This window comes from Mesoplodon densirostris, chromosome 5 (assembly GCF_025265405.1).
Source record: "Mesoplodon densirostris isolate mMesDen1 chromosome 5, mMesDen1 primary haplotype, whole genome shotgun sequence".
Taxonomy (NCBI): domain Eukaryota; kingdom Metazoa; phylum Chordata; class Mammalia; order Artiodactyla; family Ziphiidae; genus Mesoplodon; species Mesoplodon densirostris.
Window position 1 is genome coordinate 56,101,246 of NC_082665.1, and position 25,515 is coordinate 56,126,760.

Consider the following 25,515-nt stretch of genomic DNA (forward strand, 5'->3'; position numbering starts at 1 on the left):
TTTACCTATTAAATCTTGGTTGTGGCTTATAATTCTTTGCAAACGTTGGATTCAATTTGCTAAATTTTTTGAGGATTTTTGTACAGGCATACCTCATTTTCTTGTGTTTCACTTTACTGCGCTTCCCACATGCTGCATGTTTTACAAATTGAAGGTTCGTGGCAACCCTGCGTTGAGCAAGTGTATCAGTTATTTTTCCAACAGCATTTGTTCACTTCGTGTCTGTATCATATCTTGATAATTCTCACAGTCTTTCAAACTTTTCCATTATTATATTTGTTTTGGTGATGTTTGATGTTACTATTGTAATTGTTTTTCTGTTTTGTATTTTTAAATAATGTACATTTTTTTTAAGACATATGCCATAACTTTTACATGCACTGTGAAGCCAAAAAATTTGTGACTCACTTTATTGAGATCTTTTCTTTATTCGCAGTGGTCTGGAACTGAATCTGCAATATCTCCAAGGCATGACTATATCTTTGGTTCATGAGATATTGGTCTTCTTGTAGTGTTTGTCTGGTTTTGGTATTAGGGTAATGATGGCTTCACAGAATGATATGCTTCTATTTTCTGGAAGAGATTGTAGAAAAATTGTATCATTTCTCTCAAATATTTGGTAGAATTCACCAGTGAAACCACCTTGGCCTGATGCTGTTTTGGAAGGTTAGTAATTATTGATTTAATAGATACAGTCCTATTCAGAGTATCCATTTCTTCTTGTGTGTATTTTAGTAGCTTCTCTCACAAAATTGGTCCATTTCATCTAAGTCATTAAATTTGTAGACAGATAGATGCTCATAATATTCCTTTACTATCCTTTTCATATTAATGAGATCAGTAGCAATGACCACTCTCATTGAGTGGTCCTGTGTCCCTGGGCTGTAACCTTTACAAGTGCTTCTCAGCATTTTTTCTCCCTTAGATGAGACTTGAAGGCTAAAATGGACAGGAGTTAGGTAATTACCTTTCCTCCAAGCCTGATAAGGCTTCAGTTTTTTCCTTGTCTGATAGGACTTTGTTATGGAGAATGTTCTGGGCTTATTTCAAAAGGGTTATTTTCCCTCTCCTCCAGGCCAAACATGGGGAAGTTTCCTCTGTGAGAACCTGGTGGGGCTCCCAGAGGTAAAACTCAGTAAAGTGTAAAAGCATGATGGTTCCCAGAAGTTTATAACTCTCAAGCTAGTTCACACAGCCGCTTGCAATTACCAAAGTTATTATTTAAGGCTTCCCACCATGCTTTTGCTGCAGGTAGGTTGATCTATATTTTCTGTATTCATTTGTCTCTCCTGTTTTTGAGGTGGTGGTTAGTCCTGTGACCTCAATTCTCCAAAGGATCTAAAAAAGCCATTGATTTTTCAGTTTGTTCAGTTTTTTCTTGTTGTGACTGTAGAAGAGACAGCTTCCAAGCTTTACATGTTGAAGCTGAAACTGAAAAGCTCATGTATCTTAAAATTTGAATTTTGCACCCTGTGTTTATATAATCTATTCCTATCCCCCACCCCTTCCCCAAATAGAGAATCTCACAGTTGTTAAAATTAAGGTGCTACTATTGTCCACAGAATGGAACAGATCCAAAAAGAACATAAATACATTTGATTAATATGTAATCACTGAACTAACCTTACAAAGAAACACAGCCCCTGGAAATATTAGCAGAATGATCAGAAGTTAACTACCCACGCAGGCATCATAGCAAATGAGACATTTGACTACTTGGATCCATCCACAACATCAATACCTCGAGTCTCTGAGATCAGCAGCTCAAAGATAGCAGCAATTCAAGTCATGGCTTCAATCAGTCTAACCTCAAGGGTATTTGCGTGAAATGCCACTCAGACTAAATGGTTCAGGGTGACCTTGCTTATTCTCTTGGTATTTTTACACAGCCAGTTTCAAACATCTCTTACCACGTTACAGTATCTCTCTTCTTGATTCTATATAGATTTCCAATATTCTTTAACTCTTCCTTGATATTACAACTAAAGTTTTATATTTTCATTATCTCTGTAAACACAAATGTATAAATCTTTACTTTGGAATACATGGCCCTAAACATTTTTGGACTTTTTGAAAGAGGAGAACATGAAAATGACATTTCTAAATAGAAATATTAACAGAGAATAAGCAAACTCTATATTAAGTGGAAAATCAATGAGGCTGTTACAAATATGTGCCTTAAGTAGCCAAGTATCTTTTTAAAGTTGTTTGCTTTTAGCGTCCATAAATCTACCAAAAGAGCTAGGAATATAACAGGATCCAAATCCTAGACATATTGTTTTGTGATTAAAGTTTGGCAAACTTTTCTCAACTGTGTCTTTCCCTCATACTCTCTTCCAGGAAATAAAATAACAATGTGCAACTTCATAATAAATTTTGTAAATATGTGCGTCAGTTGGAGAAGGCTATGACACCCAAGAGAAGGCTGATTTAAAGTATGAAGGATAATTCTTTCTAAGAGAAAAATGCTTACTTAACACTGCTCATAGAAGTAAATTAATTAGGAAAGCAAGTAGACTAACTTTAGTCAATAAAATGTTACCCCTAGGCGTAGACAAGAATACTTTGAATTGATTTAACTCCTAGTACTAACCTCACCACCCTGCACTACTTTTGAAAATGCAGAATCTCTACCATTAATTTTACTTTCTATAATTGGCTATAGGTTTGCAGAGAAATAAAGAAACCATGGACAAAGGAAATATAGGTTTCTATTCCATTCTTCCAAAAGGGTTTAGATAAACACTTATTGAGAAACTACTAAAAGCCACGCCCTTTATTTTTGTTTTTTAAAAAATATAACAATACTATGAAGTATGTATTATCCTCATTTTATTGATGAAACTTTCTTTACATAGAGCCAAAAGTTAAATTTAGATGCGGTTATAAAACTCATGTGTTGAAACGTGGTTTTAAAAAGTTAAATATATTTTAAAATTTTAGAATGTAAATAAACAAATTCAAACAATTTCATTAGTCAGAGGCAACCACTTCATCATTTATAATATGTATATGTACACATATTTATATGCACCTAAAGATATACATATATTTATATCCTAAAGATAGGCAGATAAATGAATCCTTGTTTACAAATAGTTTGGTTTCCTGCTTTTTGCACTTAACACAACAGGAATCTCTTTCCATGCACTTATACATTTCAATCTTTTTTTTTTGAAAGGCAACACATTATTCTATTGAATGAATGTACTTTACTCCTCTAACTGTATACATGGATTGCTTCCAATTTTGTGCCACAATAAACAGTGCTGTAATGAATATTACTGTACCTAAATCTTAGTGCACAGCCTTATTTCCTTAAGATAAATTCCCAGAAGTGAAATTGCCCATAATACATGTTTTTTTAAATCACATATCAGTTTGTGTTTGAATCATGTGGTCTTTTTTCTGAAAATGCAATATAAAGTTTAAATATCTTTGTGAAACACATGAGGCCTGGGCTCACTGTTCTTTAAGAATCCAGAGCTCTAACATGCTGATTAACTGTGTGCTTTATATAAATTAATTTGTAGTAGTTAATACTAGTCTTTACTTTTGGGTAAAGAAAAACCCTGCTTAACTGAACATGAACAGTGTTGTCTTTTCTAAGGGCTGATCATAAGCCTTTTTATTTGAAGTTTGTGAAAAGAATAAGGCTACTCTAATATGTTGTTATCTTTTGGCTCTTTGAAATAAGTGAGGTGAAATATAACTCTTGGAATAAGAGTGTAGATTATGTTAACAGAGAGGCAGAATCGTTTTCACTACTAAATCCCTGCCAAATGCTCAGCTCCTTAGTGAAAAATTAGTTTCTAATAACATAATGAAACTGTAACTCAACCTACTTTGACTTTGAAAATGTCATTCTCTCATTCAGCACTGGCTAGACTTTACATAAAAAACCCTCTGTTGGGGCCTCCCTGGTGGCGCAAGTGGTTGAGAGTCCGCCTGCCGATGCAGGGGATACGGGTTCGTGCCCCGGTCTGGGAGGATCCCATATGCCGCGGAGCGGCTGGGCCCGTGAGCCATGGCCGCTGGGCCTGCGCATCCGGAGCCTGTGCTCCGCAACGGGAGAGGCCACAACAGTGAGAGGCCCACATACCGCAAAAAGAAAAAAAAAAAAAAAAAAAAAAAACCCTCTGTGGTATCCAAATTAGAAGGGAAGAGATAAAATTGTCATTATATGCAGATGACATGATACTATATACAGAAAACCCTAAAGACTCCACACAAAAACTAGAACTGATAAACATATTCAGCAAGGTAACAGGATACAAGATTAACATACACAAATCTGTTGCGTTTCTTTGCACTAAAGAAGTCTGGCCAAGGAGGTGAAAGACTTATATGCTGAGAACAATACATTGATAAAGGAAACTGAAGATGATTTAAAGAAATGGAAAGATATCCCATGCTCTTGGATTGGAAGAATTAGTATCTTTAAAATGGCTATACTACCCAAAACAATCTAGATTTAATGAAATCCCTATCAAACTACCTATAACGTTTTTCACAGAACTAGAACAAATAACCCTAAAATTTATATGGAATCACAAAAGACCCAGAATTGCCAAAGTAAACCTGAGGAAAAAGAATAAAGCTGGAGGCATAACCCTCCCAGCCTTCAAACAACACTACAAAGTTACAATAATCAAAAGTGTGGTATTGGCACAAACACAGATCAGTGCAACAGAATAGAAAGTCCAGAAATAAACCCACACACCTATGGTCAATTAATCTTCTGAAAGAGGAGGCAAGAATATACAATGGGGAAAAGACAAGTCTCTTCAGTAAGTGGTGTTGGGAAAATTGGACAGGTGCATGTAAATCAATAAAGTTAGAACACACCCTCACACCATACACAAAAATAAACTCATAATGGCTTAAAGGCTTAAATATAAGATAGGACACCACAAAACTCCTAGAAGAGAACATAGGCAAAACATTCTCTGACATAAACTGTAGCAATGTTTTCTTAGCTCAGTCTTGTAAGGCAAAAGAAATAAAACCGAAAATAAACAAATGGAACCTAGTAAAACTTATAAGCTTTGCACAGCAAAGGAAACCATGAACAAAACAAAAAAAAAACAACTCACAGAATGGGAGAAAATATTTGCAAATGATGTGACCAAACAAGGGCTTAATTTCCAAACTATACAAACAGCTCATACAACTCAGTAACAAAAAAACCAAACAATCCAATCAAAAAATAGGCAGAAGAGCTAAATGGGCATTTCTCTAAAGTAGACATAAAGATAGCTAACAGGCACATGAAAAGATGCTCAACATCACTAATTATCAGAGAAATGCAAATCAAAACTACGAGCCATCACCTCACACTGGTCAGAATGGCCATCATTAAAAAGTCCACAAATAATAAATGCCAGAGAGGATGTGAAGAAAAAGGAACCCTCCTACACTGTTGGTGGGAATGTAAATTGGTGCAGCCACTATGGAGAACAGTATGGAGGTTCCTTAAAGAACTAAAAATAGTCACCCTATGATCTAGCAATCTCCCCCTGGACATATATCCAGAGAAAACTCTAATTTGAAAAGATACATGCATCCCAATGTTTTACAATAGCCAAGCAACCTAAATGTCCTTTGACAGATGAATGGATAAAGAAAATGTGGTACACACACACATACACACAATGGAATACTACTCAGCCATAAAAAGTAAATAAATAATGCCATTTACAGCAACATGGATGGCCTAGAGATTATCATACTAAGTGAAGTCAGTAAGAGAAAGACAAATATATGATATCATATATGGAATCTAAAATATGATACAAACGGACTTATTTACAAAACAGTAACAGACTTACAGACATAGAAAAACTTATGGTTACCAAAGGGGAAGGTGGGGAGGGATAAATTAGGAGTTTGGGATTAACAGATACAAACCACTATATATAAACTAGATAAACAAGGTCCTACTGTATAACATAGGGAACTATATTCAGTATCTTGTAATAACCTATAATGCAAAAGAATCTGAAAAAGAATATATATAACTAAATCATTTTGCTGTATACCAGAAACTAATACAACATTGTAAATCAACTATACTTCAAGAATATAAATTTTTAAAAAAACCAAAAAAAACCATATAAATGCTGGGTCCTTGAGGAATTAGATAACGAAAAAAGTGCATTTAGTTGGGAGGAAAGATACTTCTTTTCATATTTAGTTTCTTTATGAAGGGCTATTTGTGGCTCAATGTGCAAAAAAGCTGGGTTCTGAGAATTAAGGTACTTCTTCATTCATGATGATAATTGTTTTCTCTAGGGTATTTTTGAAATGCTTAGATAAACACAAGCATAAACAAAATAGGTCTCTTTGTATGACAGGAGGAAAGTCAATTAGCTACAAAATGCTAAGCAGAGTAAGACTGTATAAGATTTCAAAGTAAATTGCAGATTGAAAGGAACCCCTTTTTTTTTTTTAGTTAAGAAGTGGATTTATTTAGAAACACACTCCACAGAGTGTGGACCCTCTCAGGTGAGAAAGGCACCAGGGTATGGGGTTGTCAGATTTTATAGGAGTGGGTAATTTCATAGGCTAATGAGTGGGAGGAGTATTCTATTTTAGGAAGGGGCAGGGATTTCCAGGAATTGGGCCGCCACCCACTTTTTGATCCTTATGGTCAGTCTTGGAACTGTCATGGCGCCTGTGGGTGTGTCATTTAGCTTGCTGATGTGAGTGTATATTGAGGTTCAAGGTCTAGTGGAAGTCTACTTGTCTGCCATCTGGATCCATTTGGTTCTAATCAGTTTATGTTGTATCCTTGGGCTGTGTCATTCTTTCAAAAGTTGTGCCCTGCCTCCTCCCCTCCTGTTTCATTCCCCCCTCAGAGATTTTACTCCCATATTCTTATGGGAAGCAGAAGGGCGATGGTCTGTCTTCTGTAACTGCTTCAAGGCTGAGTAGGAGCATTGACCCTGCCTGTCAGGGAGTAAAAATCTCTGGATGCCTGATCTAGGGGCCCCAGGGGCAGGAAACCTCCTTGTTTTAAGTTGGTATAGTCTGGAATCCTCGCATAGCTATCATCTTGGTGTGGAAAAACTGTTTCTGTAGCCTTTCTATGAATCTCCTTGATGATGAAGCACTTTTTGTAACAGCTTCAGAGTACAAAAATATCTATGAATGACAAAAGACTTAAAAGCCATGGTAAAACATCTGATTACAGTGTAATCGATAAAGAAACTTGGTTACAATAACCAGAATTAGGACTGATTACATTTAACATACCAAATAAGCCTAGTTAAATATTTCTCTTTAACATACCTTAGGGGCCCTCTAAAGTACCCCAAAGTTAGCTGGAAATCAAAAGAAACAATTAAAATTTGGTATTTGGGAAGTTTTTCAAAAAGTTTTAAAACACTTAGTCAAATAGGATCATAGGTCACTGTGAGACAATACTTATTTCTTAACCAAAGTTACAAAAGAGCTCAAAAGCAAATACAAGTCACTTAAAGTCAAAGAAACTCACATAATCTGTTGTCAAAAGAAGCATTTCAAGAATACTTCGGAGGGAGAAACCAAATCCAGTCTTGTTCTAGCCCATTCCTAACAAAATCCATTTACCAACTAAATTCAAATCCAACCTTACAAAATCCTGATCATGCATAACTCTTTTCGGTGTTTTTCATCCTTCACAACTTATTTTACTAAAAACACGTATCTTACTTTTCTTAAGTTTTTTCACATTGAGTTACCTTTCCTGTTAACAAATTTGTAACAGATAGAATAAGGTCTTATTTGACCTCTAATAAACCTAGGTACAACAGAAGTATTATGTTTAACGTTGATGACTCTAGAAACATGTCTATATTAATCAAACCAACAAGCTTAAGCCAACTTCAATGCCAGCTATCAGTTTCCAGATGACATGAACCTGAAAATTCATTCTGGCCAGATTGTTTTTTATTTCTGAGTATTTATATAAGCATTTAATTTTTTTTAATGCCAATTAAATAGAGCTCTCTTATGAATTCATTTTTGGCAATATCATACACCTACAACACACATATAGGTACATATGAACACACAACAAACACAGAGGCCTCAAAGTTCCCATTCAAAATTTCAGCCCTCAGTCAGGTACAACATAAAAGCCATCAGTTACAAGGGGTTGGATTCAAATTGGGCTTCTAGCAGATGGAACAAATCAAGGTCACCTACCTGGATGGCTAAACCCTTTTTACTAGTGTTTACAGAAGACACTTAAGATTTCTATTTATCCTTGACAAGTCAAGTTCTAAATTACTTTACCATCTTTTTAAAATTTGCCTTTAAAAAGACGGCAGAGATAAGTGTTCCTGAGAAGACCAGATAGGACACGTGCATCTCAAAGAACCCATGCTTTTTAAATTTTTACAATGCTTCCTCTCAACTTATGGATTACAGAGGCATGGGATTTCAAGTACTTATCAGGCTCATTATCGGTATTATAAAAATAAAATAAACCATCTACCTTTTAAAGGCATAGTTCATATTTTTTTGTTCATCTTAATTATTTCTTTAAAATTTATTATTTTGAGTGTAAACTCAGTGAATGCTAAAAATATACAATCAGTTTCTTAACTCAAAATATTTATCATTACAGGTAACATGCATTTAATATTTTTTGGAGATCATTGAGAGAGCCAAGGCCAAGTGACTGAAACAAACAGAATCTTACAAACTAAATGAGCAATTGTCAAATTAGGGAGCTTGGGAAGGAAGATAATATCAAAAGGGCTCTATGGTTTAAAAAAAATATTCAATATGCTTAACATACATATTATTTATTTTCTCAAATTACAGAAAGCAAACCTCAAAATTCTTGGCTTATGAGAATATGCAAACAAAAAAGTACTCTATTAATTGTAAAACTGTAAGCACTGTATTTTGTCAATGATGCAACAGATAATGCAGTTTAGGCTGTTATGCCCAGTATATCATAGTATTAACAAAATGTTCGGAGCCCGGAGGAAGATGGCGGAAGAGTAAGACGCGGAGATCACCTTCCTCCCCACAAATACATCAGAAATTCATCTACACGTGGAACAACTCCTACAGAAAACCTACTGAACGCTGACAGAAGACCTCAGACCCCCTAAAAGGCAAGAAACTCCCCACATACCTGGGTAGGGCAAAAGAAAAAAAGAATAAACAGAGACAATAGGATAGGGACGGGACCTGCACCAGTGGGAGGGAGCCATGAAGGAGGGAAGGTTTCTACACACTACAAGCCCCTTCGCGGGCGGAGACTGCAGGTGGCGGAGGGGGAAAGCTTCGGAGTAGCGGAGGAGAGCACAGCAACAGGGGTGTGGAGGGCAAAGTGGAGAGATTCCGGCACAGAGGATCGGTGCCCTCAGGCACACACCAGCCCGAGAGGCTTGTCTGCTCGGCCGCCGTGGCGGGCGGGGCTGGGAGCTGAGGCTTGGGTATCGGCTTTCAGTCGGAGCGCAGGGAGAGGACTGGGGCTGGCGGCAGGAAGAGAGCCTGAAGGGGTTAGTGCACCACGGCTAGCCCGGAAGGAGTCCGGGGAAAGGGTCTGGAGTTGCTGAAGAGGCAAGAGTCTTTTTTCACTTTCACTTTTGTTTCCTGGTGTGCGAGGAGAGGGCATTAAAAGGGCTGCTTAGGGAAGCGCCGGAGACAGGCGCGAGCCGCGGGTAAGGCGTGGACCTCGGAGACGGGCGTGGGCCGCCGCCGCCGCCGCCGCCGCCCGCCGCCCGCCGCCCGCCGCCGCCCGCCGCCCGCCACCGCCAACGCCTGCCGCCGCCCGCCGCCGCCGCAGCCGCGGGGCCTGTGTGCGAGCGCGGGTCACTGTCCGCCCCGCCTTCCGGGGGACCTGTGCACCCCGCCACTGCCGGGGTCCCGAGACCCGGGGACGGCTTTCCCGGGAAAGCGCACGGAGCGCCACGGGCTGCTGCAACGTCACGCTGGCCTCTGCCGCCGCAGGCCCGCCCCACACTGCGCGCCCCTCCCTCCCCTCTGCATGAGTGAGCCAGAGCCCCCGAATCAGCGGCTCCTTTAAACCCGTCCTGTCTGAGCGAAGAACGGACGCCCTCCGGCGACCTACGCACAGAGACGGGGCCAGGTCCAAGGCTGAGACCCGGGAGCTGTGAGAGCAGAGTCAGGGAAATCTCTCTGTGCAGCCTCGGAGGCAGCGGATTAAAGCTCCACGGTCCATTTGATGTGCCCTGCGTCTGTGGAGTGCATGAATGGACAGCGAATCATCCCAAATTGAGGAAGTGGACCTTGAGGACAAGATTTAAGACTTTCCCCCCTTTTCCTCTTTTTACAACGAATTATTCCAAAGTAAGGAGGTGGACTTAGAGAGCAAGATTTCAGACTTCTTGCCCTTTTCCTCTTTTTACAACGAATTATCCCAAATTGAGGAGGTGGGCTTGGAGAGCAAGATTTTTGATTTTTCCCCCTGCTCTCTTTTTGTGAATGTGTATGTGTAATCTTCTGTGTAAGATTCTCTCTGTATAGCTTTGCTTCCACCATATGTCCCAGGGTTCTATCGGTCCGTTTTTTTTTTTTTCAATAATTACTTTCTAATTTTAATAACGCTACTATATTTCATACTTTATTCTATTTTACTTTACCTGCTCTTTCTTTTTTTCCTACCTTCCCTTCCTCCCTCCCTCCGCTCTTCCTTTCCTTCTTTTTCTTTCCTCCCTCCCTCCCACCCTTCTTCTTTCCACTTTCTTTTTCTTTCCTTCCTCCCTCCCTCCCTCCTGTCTTTCTTTCTTTCTTTCCTTCCTCCCTCCCTCCCTCCCTTCTTCCATTCACTCTTCCTTTTGCTCTCATTGCTCCCTCCCTCCCTCCTTTCTTTCCTTCTTTCTTTCCATCCTTCCTCACTCCCTCCCTCCTTTCTTTCTTCCTTCCTTCCTTTCTTCCCTTCTTCCTTTCTTTCCCTCTCTCTTTCTTTCTTCTACTAATTCTTTCTTTCTGCTTTTTCTCCCTGTTATTCTGAGCCGGGTGGATGAAAGGCTCTTGGTGCTGCAGCCAGGAGCCAGTGCTGTGCCTCTGAAGTGGGAGAGCCAACTTCAGGACACGGGTCCACAAGAGACCTCCCAGCTCCACATAATATCAAGCAGCGAAAATCTCCCAGAGATCTCCATCCCAACACCAGCACCCAGCTTCAGTCAACGACCAGCAAGCTACAGTGCTGGTCACCCTATGCCAAGCAACTAGCAAGGCAGGAACACAACCCCACCCATTAGCAGAGAAGCTACCTAAAAACATAATAAGGCCATAGGCACCCCAAAACACACCACCAGACGTGGACCTGTCCACCAGAAAGACAAGATCGAGCCTCAACCACCAGAACACAGGCATTAGTCCCCCCCACCAGGAAGCCTACACAACCTACTGAAACAACCTTAGCCACTGGGGTCAGACATGAAAAACAACGGGAACTACGAATCTGCAGCCTGCAAAAAGGAGACCCCAAACACAGTAACATAAGCAAAATGAGAAGACAGAAAAACACACAGCAGGTGAAGGAGCAAGATAAAAACCTACCAGACCTAACAAATGAAGAGGTAATAGGCAGTCTACCTGAAAAAGAATTCAGAATAATGATGGTAAAGATGATCCAAAATCTTGGAAATAGAATAGACAAAATGCAAGAAACAGTTAACAAGGACCTAGAAGAACTAAAGATGAATCAAGCATCGATTAAAAACACAATACATGAAATAAAAAATACTCTAGATGGGATCAATAGCAGAATAACTGAGGCAGAAGAACGGATAAGGGAGGTGGAAGATAAAATAGTGGAAATAACTGATGCAGAGCAAAATAAAGAAAAAAGAATGAAAATAACAGAGGACAGTCTCAGAGACCTCTGGGACAACATTAAACGCACCAACATTCGAATTATAGGGGTGCCAGAAGAAGAAGAGAAAAAGAAAGGGACTGAGAAAATATTTGAAGAGATTATAGTTGAAAACTTCCCCAATATGGGAAAGGAAATAGTTAATCAAGTCCAGGAGGCACAGAGAGTCCCATACAGAATAAATCCAAGGAGAAATACACCAAGACACATATTAATCAAACTGTCAAAAATTAAACACAAAGAAATCATATTAAAAGCAGCAAGGGAAAAACAACAAATAACACACAAGGGAATCCCCATCAGGTTAACAGCTGATCTCGCAGCAGAAACTCTACAAGCCAGAAGGGAGTGGCAGGACATAATTAAAGTGATGAAGGAGAGAAACCTGCAGCCAAGATTACTCTACCCAGCAAGGATCTCATTCAGATTTGATGGAGAAATTAAAACCTTTACAGACAAGCAAAAGCTGAGAGAGTTCAGCACCACCAAACCAGCTTTACAACAAATGCTAAAGGAACTTCTCTAGGCAAGAAACACAACAGAAGGAATATACCTACAATAACGAACCCAAAGCAATTAAGGAAATGGGAATAGGAACATACATATCAATAATTACCTTAAATGTAAATGGACTAAATGCTCCCACCAAAAGACACAGAGTGGCTGAATGGATACAAAACCAAAACCCATATATATGCTGTCTACAAGAGACCCACTTCAGACCTAAAGACACATACAGATTGAAAGTAAGGGGATGGAAAAAGATATTCCATGCAAATGGAAATCAAAAGAAAGCTGGAGTAGCAATTCCTATATCAGACAAAATAGACTTTAAAATAAAGACTATTAGAAGAGACAAAGAAGGACACTACATAATGATCAAGGGATCGATCCAAGAAGAAGATATAACAATTGTAAATATTTATGCACCTAACATAGGAGCACCTCAATACATAAGGCAAATACTAACAGCCATAAAAGGGGAAATCGACAGTAACACAATCATAGTAGGGGACTTTAACACCCCACTTTCACCAATGGACAGATCGTCCAAAATGAAAATAAATAAGGAAACACAAGCTTTAAATGATACATTAAACAAGATGGACTTAGTTGATATTTATAGGACATTTCATCCAAAAACAACAGAATACACATTTTTCTCAAGTGCTCATGGAACATTCTCCAGGATAGATCATATCTTGGGTCACAAATCAAGCCTTGGTAAATTTAAGAAAATTGAAATTGTATCAAGTATCTTTTCCGACCACAATGCTATGAGACTAGACATCAATTACAGGAAAAGATCTGTAAAAAATACAAACACATGGAGGCTAAACAATACACTACTCAATAACGAAGTGATCACTGAAGAAATCAAAGAGGAAATTAAAAAATACCTAGAAACAAATGACAATGGAGACACGACAACCCAAAACCTATGGGATGCAGCAAAAGCAGTTCTAAGGGGGAAGTTTATAGCAATACAATCCCACCTTAAGAAACAGGAAACATTTCGAGTAAACAACCTGACCCTGCACCTAAAGCAATTAGAGAAAGAAGAACAAAAAACCCCCAAAGCTAGCAGAAGGAAAGAAATCATAAAGATCAGATCAGAAATAAATGAAAAAGAAATGAAGGAAACGATAGCAAAGATCAACCAAACTAAAAGCTGGTTCTTTGAGAAGATAAACAAAATTGACAAACCATTAGCCAGACTCATCAAGAAAAGAAGGGAGAAGACTCAAATCAATAGAATTAGAAATGAAAAAGGAGAAGTAACAACTGACACTGCAGAAATACAAAAGATCATGAGAGATTACTACAAGCAACTCTATGCCAATAAAATGGACAACCTGGAAGAAATGGACAAATTCTTAGAAATGCACAACCTGCCAAGACTGACTCAGGAAGAAATAGAAAATATGAATAGACCAATCACAAGCACTGAAATTGAAACTGTGATTAAAAATCTTCCATCAAACAAAAGCCCAGGACCAGATGGCTTCACAGGCGAATTCTATCAAACATTTAGAGAAGAGCTAACACCCATCCTTCTCAAAATCTTCCAAATAATTTCAGAGGAAGGAACACTCCCAAACTCATTCTACGAGGCCACCATCACCTTGATACCAAAACCAGACAAGGATGTCACAAAGAAAGAAAACTACAGGCCAATATCACTGATGAACATAGATGCAAAAATCCTCAACAAAATACTAGCAAATAGAATCCAACAGCACATTAAAAGGATCATACACCATGATCAAGTGGGGTTTATTCCAGGAATGCAAGGATTCTTCAATATACGCAAATCAATCAATGTGATACACCATATTAACAAGTTGAAGGAGAAAAACCATATGATCATCTCAATAGATGCAGAGAAAGCTTTCGACAAAATTCAACACCCATTTATGATAAAAATCCTGCAGAAAGTAGGCATAGAGGGATCTTTCCTCAACATAATAAAGGCCATATATGACAAACCCACAGCCAACATTGTCCTCAATGGTGAAAAACTGAAACCATTTCCACTAAGATCAGGAACAAGACAAGGCTGCCCACTCTCACCACTCTTATTCAACATAGTTTTGGAAGTTTTAGCCACAGCAATCAGAGAAGAAAAGGAAATAAAAGGAATCCAAATCGGAAAAGAAGAAGTAAAGCTGTCATTGTTTGCAGATGACATGATACTATACACAGAGAATCCTAAAGATGCTACCGAAAAACTACTAGAGCTAACCAATGAATTTGGTAAAGTAGCAGGTTACAAAATTAATGTACAGAAATCTCTGGCATTCCTGTACACTAATGATGAAAAATCTGAAAATGAAATCAAGAAAACACTCCCATTTACCATTGCAACAAAAAGAATAAAATATCTAGGAATAAACCTACCTAAGGAGACAAAAGACCTGTATGCAGAAAATTATAAGACACTGATGAAAGAAATTAAAGATGATACAAACAGATGGAGAGATATACCATGCTCCTGGATTGGAAGAATCAATATTGTGAAAATGACTCTACTACCCAAAGCAATCTACAGATTCAATGCAATCCCTATCAAACTACCACTGGCATTTTTCACAGAACTAGAACAAAAAATTTCAAAATTTGTTTGGAAAAACAAAAGACCCCGAATAGCCAAAGCAATCTTGAGAACGAAAAAAGGAGCTGGAGGAATCAGGCTCCCTGACTTCAGACTATACTACAAAGCTACAGTAATTAAGACAGTGTGGTACTGGCATAAAAACAGAAAGATAGATCAGTGGATCAGGATAGAAAGCCCAGAGATAAACCCACGCACATATGGCCAACTTATCTTTGATAAAGGAGGCAGGAATGTACAGTGGAGAAAGGACAGCCTCTTCAATAAGTGGTGCTGGGAAAACTGGACAGGGACATGTAAAAGTATGAGATTAGATCATTCCCTAACACCATACACAAAAATAAGCTCAAAATGGATTAAAGACTTAAATGTAAGGCCAGAAATTATCAAACTCTTAGAGGAAAACATAGGTAGAACACTCTATGACATAAATCACAGCAAGATCCTTTTGGACCCACCTCCTAGAGAAATGGAAATAAAAACAAAGATAAACACATGGGACCTAATGAAACTTCAAAGCTTTTGCGCTGCAAAGGAAACCATAAACAAGACCAAAAGACAACCCTCAGAATGGGAGAAAATATTTGCAAATGAAGCAACTGACAAAGGATTAATCTCCAAAATTTATAAACAGCTCATGCAGCTCAATAGCAAAAAAACAAACAACCCAATCCAAAAATGGGCAGAAGACCTAAATAGGCATTTCTCCAAAGAAGATATACAGACTGCCAACAAACACATGAAAGAATGCTCAACATCATTAATCATTAGAGAAATGCAAATCAAAACTACAATGAGATATCATCTCACACCAGTCAGAATGGCCATCATCAAGAAATCTAGAAACAATAAATGCTGGAGAGGGTGTGGAGAAAAGGGAACACTCTTGCACTGCTGGTGGGAATGTGAATTGGTACAGCCACTATGGAGAACAGTATGGAGGTTCCTTAAAAAACTAAAAATAGAACTACCATATGATCCATCAATCCCACTACTAGGCATATACCCTGAGAAAACCATAATTCAAAAAGAGACATGTACCAAAATGTTCATTGCAGCTCTATTCACAATAGCCCGGAGCTGGAAACAACCTAAGTGTCCATCATCGGATGAATGGATAAAGAAGATGTGGCACATATATACAATGGAATATTACTCAGCCATAAAAAGAAACGAAACTGAGCTATTTGTAATGAGGTGGATAGACCTAGAGTCTGTCATACAGAGTGAAGTAAGTCAGAAAGAGAAAGACAAATACCGTATGCTAACACATATATATGGAATATAAGAAAAAAAATGTCATGAAGAACCTAGGGGTAAAACGGGAATGAAGACACAGACCTACTTGAGAATGGACTTGAGGATATGGGGAGGGGGAAGGGTAAGCTGTGACAAAGCGAAAGAGAGGCATGGACATATATACACTACCTAACGTAGGGTAGACAGATAGTGGGAAGCAGCCGCAGAGCACAGGGAGATCAGCTCGGTGCTTTGTGACTGCCTGGAGGGGAGGGATGGGGAGGGTGGGAGGGAGGGAGATGCATGAGGGAGGGGATGTGGGAACAGATGTATATGTATGACTGATTCACTTTGTTATAAAGCAGAAACTAATAAAAAAAATAGAAAAAAAAACAAACAACAAAATGTTCAATAGTCTCCTATTAAAAAAGTAAAAGAAAATAACCACTTGGCAACCATCTGAGTAATAACTGATTCAAGCGAGAATCATCAATGGCCACTAAAACTAGTAGGCAAAAGTTGGAAGAAACAGGATATTTGCAGTATCTTCCCACAAGTTATTATTTCCAGAAGGAAAAATAGTAATGCTACATTGAAGGCACTACTTTGTGTGTCTTATTGTGTGCAGGTAGGTAAATATATTATGATGTTGAAAGCCAGAGTATTTCTATATACTTGTTTAAAGCAAAAACCACAACACTGTTTTGGGGGTCAATAATGTATATATACATTATATTATTATACATGTCAACCACAGAAATAAAGGATGAGGATAAGAGAATCCACATAGTGGTCAGGTCTCTACATTTTATGTTAAGTAGTACAATATTAACTCCAAGTGGACTGTGAAAGTTAAGGACTTACTTGTCAAAACAGGTAAAAAAGCAAGACCCAACTATATACTGTCTACAAGTCATGCATTTTATAAGACACAGATTAAAAGTTGATAAAAAAAAAAGATATACCAGGCCAACAGAAAACATAAAAAGGCTATATTAATATCAAATAAAATAGATGGGAAGACAAAGATTACTAAAGATAAAGTGATACATTTCTTAATGATAAAAGGGTCAAATTAATCAGTAAGATATAACATTTAATAGCAAAGTTTCAACTGCTTTTATAAATAAAATTTTATCAGAACACAGCCATGCCCATTTATTTACATACTGTGGACGGCTACTTTCATGCTACAATTGCAGAGTTAAGTAGTTGTAAGAGAGACCGTATGTCTCAGGAAACCTAAAATATTTACTACTTGGCCCTTTACAGAAAATGTGTGCTGATTTCTGCAAAGGAATTAAGTCATACACAGGACATGTGTTTTATCCAACAATAGGCAAGTCAAAAGCAAAGCAGTAAATATGATTCATAACTATTTGAAAAGAGGAAAAGAAAAATATCAAAGTAAAATAGGGTTATGTATTTCAGTGACTATACCTTGATTAGAGGTACCTATAACATATAAGAATGAGGCTCAAGTAGAAGTTGAAATTCAGTTACATTTTCATTTAAGTAACAGTCCTAACTCAAGATAGAACCTCACTATATCCTTTACATAAATAACTAGTTTTTGCAACATATAATAAAGAAAACTAAAAGGGCACTAATCTGACAATTTTCCCCCAAAACACAGCATTAAGTTTTAATGAGCATTTTTTTTCTGCCCTGACATTAAATAGATGACAGTTTAGTATAACTCCAATCAGCCATGGAAACTCTATTTGTTCAAGAAGCAAGTTTAAACAGTATAAGGAAGTGTGTTAATGTACACTTGGATTCAAACTCTTTATAGAATTCATTTGTAAAACTCTGACAATGGTAGTGACTCAAACTTGCTTAAAATAAAATTTTTTACAAAAGAAGAAAAAATACACACATTTACACATGCACACTTGTTTTTCTGATCTGAGGTACACAGGACCAAAAAGCAAAAAAAAAAAAAAAAAGTAGCCAACATACTAAGGTTAAGAAAAACAACACAACAGGAACAATATGAAAGATGCTATGAGAGACAGAAAGACTATGGAAAAAGAGAAGTGAAGATGGATGACAATTAGTACTCACCTTTGAAATATGGCTTTTCTTCTTCAGGGAGAAGAGAGTAACAGATTAAAACTGCTGTATTAAAGAAAGGCTGAAAAACATATGGAGTCTCTGCCTATATTGGTCTTTAAGAATAGGCAAACTGAGTGGCTTAAACAAATGCATACTTGCAAGAATGGCTAGATCTGCACTGTCCAGTAGGATGGCAATTAAAGTTAAAATTAAATAAAATTAAAAATTCAATTATTCCACTGCACTAGACACATTTTAAGTGCTCAGCAGCCGCATGTGGCTAAAGGCTATGGTACTGGACAGTGTAGATACAGAACATTTCCATCACCACGAAAAGTTCAACTGGGCAGCCCTTGTCTAGGCTCAGTGTCTTGAGATGTCTAAACTGTAAAGTTAGCTTGATTTTCCCTAGAACTCTTTGGTTCATTTATGTATTTATTTTATAGAATTTTTTGGTTTTTATCTTACAGGGCCTTTTGTTCTTCAGTCATATCTATCCATTTCAACATTTTTTTTTCATATTAAATTGAAAACGCATGCAGTTTCAAAAAGAAACAGAATGTACCCCTTATGGAAAGAGTAGCAATTTAAAATGTGTTACACAACACAATGCTTTTTAAAAAATTTGCAGAACTGTACAAAATGTATACAAATATACAGAACTATTAGTCTGATATTATTTAATGTAATTAGTGAATTATAAAAATATATTTTCTAAATATAAATTCAGATATACTATGGTTGAAAAATAGAAGTAAATCTAAGTTACCTAAGTCAAACAGAGATAAAAATAGTGAAGAAAATACCAAGTAAAATCAGTGGTTGTAATAGCATAGCAATAAAATCAACCAAAATTTTTAATATAAAAACTCTTCTTAAACTCTTCTTAGAACATCTGATTCAAATGAAGAGTACTGAAAAATTCCCTTGTATCAAAGAAATACATAAATAAGGACATTTAAGTCATGCTTTAAAATTAAACAGCCTAATTAAAAACTATGTAAATGAAAGACAATATATCAAATGAAATTCACATCAGAATTAACAACAAATAATAAATTTCTGAATACGTGGCAAAGGTAGAATCCAAGTTATCTGTATGTAAATCATAAGAAATTCATAAATATTGATAATTGTGTAAGTTACTACAGTTTTTTATGTGACAAACAATATAGTCACAATATATCAGCTATTTTCTAACTTTTATACATTATTTCTGCAAATATTCACTGCATGTTTAAAAAATTTAGAACTTATACCATGTATCTTACTACATTTTCAATGCAGTAATAAAGTTATTTTAGATTCATTGAGTGGGGATGAAGGGGGAATCAGATGAAAGTGATCAAAAGGTACACATTTCCAGTTACAAGACAAAGTACTAGAGATGTACAACATGATAAAGATAATTAACACTGCTTTCTTTACCTCATATATGAAAGTTGTTAAGGGAATAAATCCTAAGAGTTCTCATCACAAGGGAAAAAAACTTTTTTTCTATTTCTTTGATGTTGTTTCTATCAGATGATGGATGTTCACTAAACCTACTGTGGTCACCATTCCATAATGTATGTAAGTCAAATTATTATGTTGTATACCTTAAACTCATACAGTACTGTGTGTCAATCATATCTCAATAAAAGTAGAAGGAAAAATAAATTCACTGACATCTGATTTTAAAAATCTAATCACAAATGAGAATAAATTAAACAAGCAGAAGAGAGTGGAAAGCAACTAAGGAAAAAGAAAACACCTTAGAAAAAACAATAATGGAGGCTAAGAAGAATATTCTGAAGTAAAAACCAAAGAAAGCTTTAAGCAATAAAATCCAGAAACAAGAAGTAAAACTTTAAGACCAAATAAAAACATGTATCAGATCAGGTTCTTTACTAAATTAATAATTAGATGATAATTTGCTCTTGTTTTGGAGTCACAAATTACCTTTTTTACCCCACCTTCCCAGTAGATAAATACATAATATCTATATACTGAGATTCACAGTTTCTGGACTTATTTTCCCACCACTTAAACTGTGGATCATTGCTATCATATGAGAGTGTTTGTTCAACTCCTCTTGCTGAAGTTTCACCAGGGACTCTTTCTCTTCCAAACGACCTTCTAACTGAGCCTTCTGAACTTCTAGGGAGGAAGCCTAAAAAAGGGGCATGGGGGAGAGAAATTGAAGGAAACAAAAAACTTAGCATGTTTTCACAGAAACATGCTTTAAGATGTCCTTAGTTTTTATTTGTAAGACAACCATATCAAAAGGTACATTACGATATGTATTATATTTTAGTTAACAATTATATGGTAAGTTTAAGGTCAATAGTTGATAAACAATATAATACAAATTGGGGAGACACGTTCAATTTGTCTTTTTAAGTCAATGCTAGCAGTTGGGCTTTTGCAGAAAATACTACATATTATTATTTAGAATTACTATTAAGATAAACACATTAAGGCAGAACCAGGATATCTGTAAATGTGGCATTAAATTTTATGCCTCTTCTGTCACTTATTCTCTGTAGTTGTTCAGTCTTTTTATTCTTGGTCTGTTCTCATCTTCCTGATGCTAGATGGTCCAGAAAGCACTATTCATGGCTACCACACTCAAGCAATCATGATAATGTAGAAAGAGCAATGACCTTAGAATATATAAGTCTAGTGTTTCACTTAGCTATGTGACTAACCCTGAGCAAGTAACTTAACCCAAGATTCCGTTTCATTTGTAGGATGAAAATATTTATTAATACTTGTATATTAATATATTTGTTAAAGGGAGGAAGATTAAGAAAAACATTTCAAAGAGTCCTTTGTAAACTATTAAGTTCTAAACAAATACGAACTACGATTATTATTATCACCATACCTATAAGTAGAGAGATGCAGCTATATACATTTATACAGGTAGCTACCTGTATGTGACATTAAGAACTGGGAACCCCTTTCTGTATCCTTTGCCCCCTTTAAAGCAGCAAGTGCTGTAACACAGTATACATTTAATTAATGTGTAATAATTTTAGGAAATACAAGTTTTCACACTGTGAGAGCCCTCATAACAAACAATTGTCAAATCACTTTGAGATTCTAATATTATCTTCTAAGCAAAATTACTAAAGAAACAGAACATTAATTTATCCAAATTCACCTTTTTCACAAAACAAGACTTTTTCATTTTACTGCAAATGAGAATGCAACAGATTCTTACCTTAATGCTCAATTCTTTTCTTATTTGATCTGTTCTATTTAATTCTTTTCTAAGGACACCAATGGCTTCTTCTTTATCTTCCATTTCTCTTTGTAAGACTTCAATCTTTTCTTCTTGTACTTTTATTTTTTGTGCCAGGTCTTAAAAAAACAAACAAACAGTCAGCTTTGTACTCAAAGGTCCTATACTGACATTACCCTGAAAAGGTTTAGAAGCCATTATGTTATATAAGAACAAAAAAGAGACAACTAGAAAGAACATCTTGCTAGAAATAAAAGTTATACAGTACTTGATGAATAAAAAAACACCATGAAACTCTTCTCCTATGCCAGTATTCTACAGAAAATGCCAAATCTCCATGTCTTTCCCTCTTCCTCTGTTCTAAACACAATATATAGTAATGAGAGGAAGGACAATCCTCAGAGTTAAGGGTTAGAAAAGAAAGGGCAAGAGAAAACTATGAAAAATTATATAGGTAGATGTCGGTGCTCTAAGTCAAGTGAGTTAGAACAAAAATGTTTTTGTGGATCATTTCAGAACTACTACCATTAAGAAGCTAGTAACTAAAAGTTACCTAGCACTGCCACCTGCTGTTACATTCTTTAAAACATTTTTATTTTTAAAAAGGGAAATCATTTCCTATAACTCCTAGATTTCAAAAAAATGTATTGCTTTTTCAATTTGATCAATCTAACTAAACTACTTTGTAAAATGTTATGGCAAGAAAAGGAGAGCTGTTTAAGATGTGATTTAAGGTTTAAAAAAATGAGAGAAGTAGAAAATAATGAAACAGCAAACAAAAAACCACTCATGCTTTGATTTTCTTCCAACACAAGATATGTTAAAATATAGACAATTTGTTAAATAAGCTACTTACTTGCTAGCTTACATTCTCTGTCTACCAGTTGGTTCTGTACTTCTTTTCTCTGTTCTTCTTTCTCTATTAGATGGGCAATAGTTCTGAAGTTATAAAACAATACAGAAGAAAACATCAGTGAATCATATCATTTCTTTTTCTCCCCAACAAGTATTTTAAGAGGAAATTCCAAAGAATGGTAATCACCCTCAACTTCTGCCAAATATGCACTTTATATCTACAATAAGTAATAATTCCATTAATTTTATCTATAAAAAGCAATGTTCTATATACAGGGAATCATTTTGTTTTTGAAAAATCCAAAATAATTAGAATAAAGAACTAGAGATTTTACTTTTCATTTTGTTGCTTGAGTGACTCATTCAGCTTTTTCACACTCTCAATTTGTTTATTTAGAGAATCACACGTGACCTGTAAATCTTTGTTCTTCTTCTCAGCAGTTTCATTCCTGAAAAGACAAGGAGATGAGGTGATATTTTGATGGAGGAACACATATGATGGAGAAAAGAAACTCAGGGTCTTCCTTACCATTTCTTCTGATCAAATTGCATATAATGCAGGGAAGAGGAGGAATGTTGCATGAACAAACGGGACATAAACAGAGTTAGTTTAACTCTAAAAGATAATAAAGATATGTTTTGGCTGACTGAGGAGGTAAAAATTACTATGAAGTGGAAACGTGGGGCTTTAACTTCATATTTACGGATAAAGTGCTTCATTTACAGACAACGTTGCATTACATAATTTGCTATAAAATACGTGCCTCTATCTTTATAGTTAAATCCAGAAACTGAAACAACTTCTATAAAAGGATGACGTCTTCAAAAAAAATTAAACTTGCACCTTTCATCACTGGCCTCTTGGGCATAATATATGTTTAAGTAAAAATGTCAAATTAATGAATTAAGTAGTTGAGGATTCTAAATTTCTCTTGCCTCTATAGCTCTGCATCTTATAGTCCTGCTTATTTTTACCTGCAAGGTAACCACATAAAAGAATTCTTTCCAAAGTAATACTTTGACACCTAACTATCTTAAGCATAAAATGTTCTCTTCATGCCTCTAACTACAAAGACAAACAAACTGGTGGCACTGGCCAAATGTGGCCAGTAAAGTGTTTTACTTGTCCCACACAGAGTTTTTAAAATTCTGAATTTGAATGCCTTTAGATATTCCTACCATTACAAATGACCTTCCCCAGCCAGCTTCATTTATTTGTTACTCACCTGGCCCCTCAAGGCTGGAGTTTTACTTCTGGGCCCACCCCTCAATCACTGTCTGGAACATAAGCAGGTCCTAGAAAGCCCATTTTCTCTTGGACCACTGCCTACTTTCTCTTATACCCTGACTTAACACAAATAGTCCAGTTTATCGGGGCTGCCTCTAACAATCAGACTTCAGAAAAAGTTGTTGGGGGAAAATATCCTGTTTAAAAATCACCTTGTCCTCACAAATTTTCTAGATGCTGTACATTTTCCACCCTTCATTTTTATTGATGGGCAAATAAAATAAGCACACGGACCTTGCAAAGGTAAAAATATCTACATCTCTACATTAATACCACAGAAAGAAGAACATTTTTTCAAATCTTAACCAGTCTTAAAGTATAAAGAAAAACAAGAAACAAGTTAACTAGAGTGTTTTTATTTTTATTGTTTGGTAGAAAGTACATAACTGTTCCTGGTCTTCCTTATAATTCATAAGTTTTAAAACTGGCTTAAAAGATAAAAAGTGTCGAGAGAGGGAAAAACGATCAATCTCATACTTTGTTAGTGGGTGGGCATATAAATTGGCATAGCCTTTTTGGAGGGAAATTTGGCAATCAATCAAAAATTTAAAAGCACTCACCCTTTAAACCAGCAGTTCAGCTATAAGAATTTATTCTGCAGATACAGTCATACATATAAGTAAACTACATTCAAGGACATCAAAGAGAAATACTGACTACAAATTAAGAGGTGAGTTAAACATGAACACCCAAATTTCTATGCTACTGGGCTGAATTATATGACAACTGTTAATATTCAACCACGTTTGATCTGCAGAAATGGCCAATTTATATGGTTCAACCTGATATGAATTGTGACAACTAAGGTCATTCAACAATTATTTATGGAGTGTCTAACCATGTATCAAGCACTGTTCTAGGCCCTAGGGATTTCTCAGTGAACAAAATGGACAAAACTTATCCTTGAGGTGCCAACATCCCAGATGACTGATGACTCTATGAATAAGGGAAAGAAGTAGAGTCAACTGGAAGAGAGACACCTGTATTGTTTCCAGCCATGATACTGAGTTTGAGTAAGCAATATTTCATTGCACTATGACATAAGTTCCTTGCTAACTACTTACCTTATAGTATCATCAGAATATATGAATGCTCAGAATTGGATTTTAGGGACACAGAAGAGAAATGCCATGTGTTCATTCTAGATTCTAACCTTACACAGAAACTTTTACTTTATTAATTTACCTCTGAAGAAGTTCCATGTAGGATTTTGTCAGTACTTCGTGTTCTTTAGCCACAGACTCTAACTTCCTATTATGTTGAAAGAGATGCTCAATATCACTCTGGGCTCTTTCTGATTCAACCTGCTGTGACTTCAGCAACACACCAAGCTCTTCATTTTTTCTCTCAACTTCTCTCAACATATTAGCAAGTGTCCGTGCCTAAAAGAAAATGGAATAGAGACTCTTTTCACTATCATTTACATAATATGCTCAGTTTCTACAATTTGAAAGATTTGCCAAATAAATCTTATTGTCAATTTAATCATTAGGCCAGTCTAGAGGGGTAGAGGACAAGTTCTGCTCCCCAACATCAAGGGTGGAAGTGGGGTCATACAATTTTCACATAGTGTGAGAAGTACTATGAAGAGGGCAGCCAGCACAGGGAGGGAGGATCACCAGAAGTGTGGGAAGGAGAAGACCAGAGAAAGGTTCCTGGGAAATGGAGGTATTAAAACTAACATCTGAAGGATTATTAAAAGTTAGAGAAAGAGAGGAAAAGGTATTCCAGACACAGAAGAGCAAGTGCAAGGACAGAAAACAGAAGAGTACGTCAAGTTTCAGAAACTGCAAAGCAATCTAATATGTCTGACTGCAGAGAATGCAGTAAGTTCTAAGGAATTTAAACTCTCTTCTGAGCTAAACGGTGACACTGAAGGATATTCA

The 25,515-nt window shown here is 36.6% G+C and overlaps 1 protein-coding gene across 2 annotated transcripts in view; it reads right to left on the reverse strand.

Moving 5' to 3' along the window:
• Positions 1-402: 402 nt before the first annotated feature.
• CIP2A (cellular inhibitor of PP2A) overlaps positions 403-25,515 on the reverse strand; it is a 47,750-nt gene continuing 22,637 nt past the window's right edge. Inside the window, exons 17-21 of one of the 2 annotated variants that reach the window (XM_060098766.1) lie at positions 24,815-25,011; positions 22,677-22,790; positions 22,343-22,425; positions 21,466-21,605; positions 403-573 (exon numbers count right to left, since the gene is read on the reverse strand). In XM_060098766.1, the coding sequence (XP_059954749.1) occupies positions 532-573; positions 21,466-21,605; positions 22,343-22,425; positions 22,677-22,790; positions 24,815-25,011 (576 nt within the window). In that variant the 3' untranslated portion in view covers positions 403-531. Of the gene's footprint in view, positions 574-20,037; positions 20,410-21,465; positions 21,606-22,342; positions 22,426-22,676; positions 22,791-24,814; positions 25,012-25,515 lie in introns of those variants that run through there. The other variant, XM_060098765.1, reaches the window with a different exon arrangement.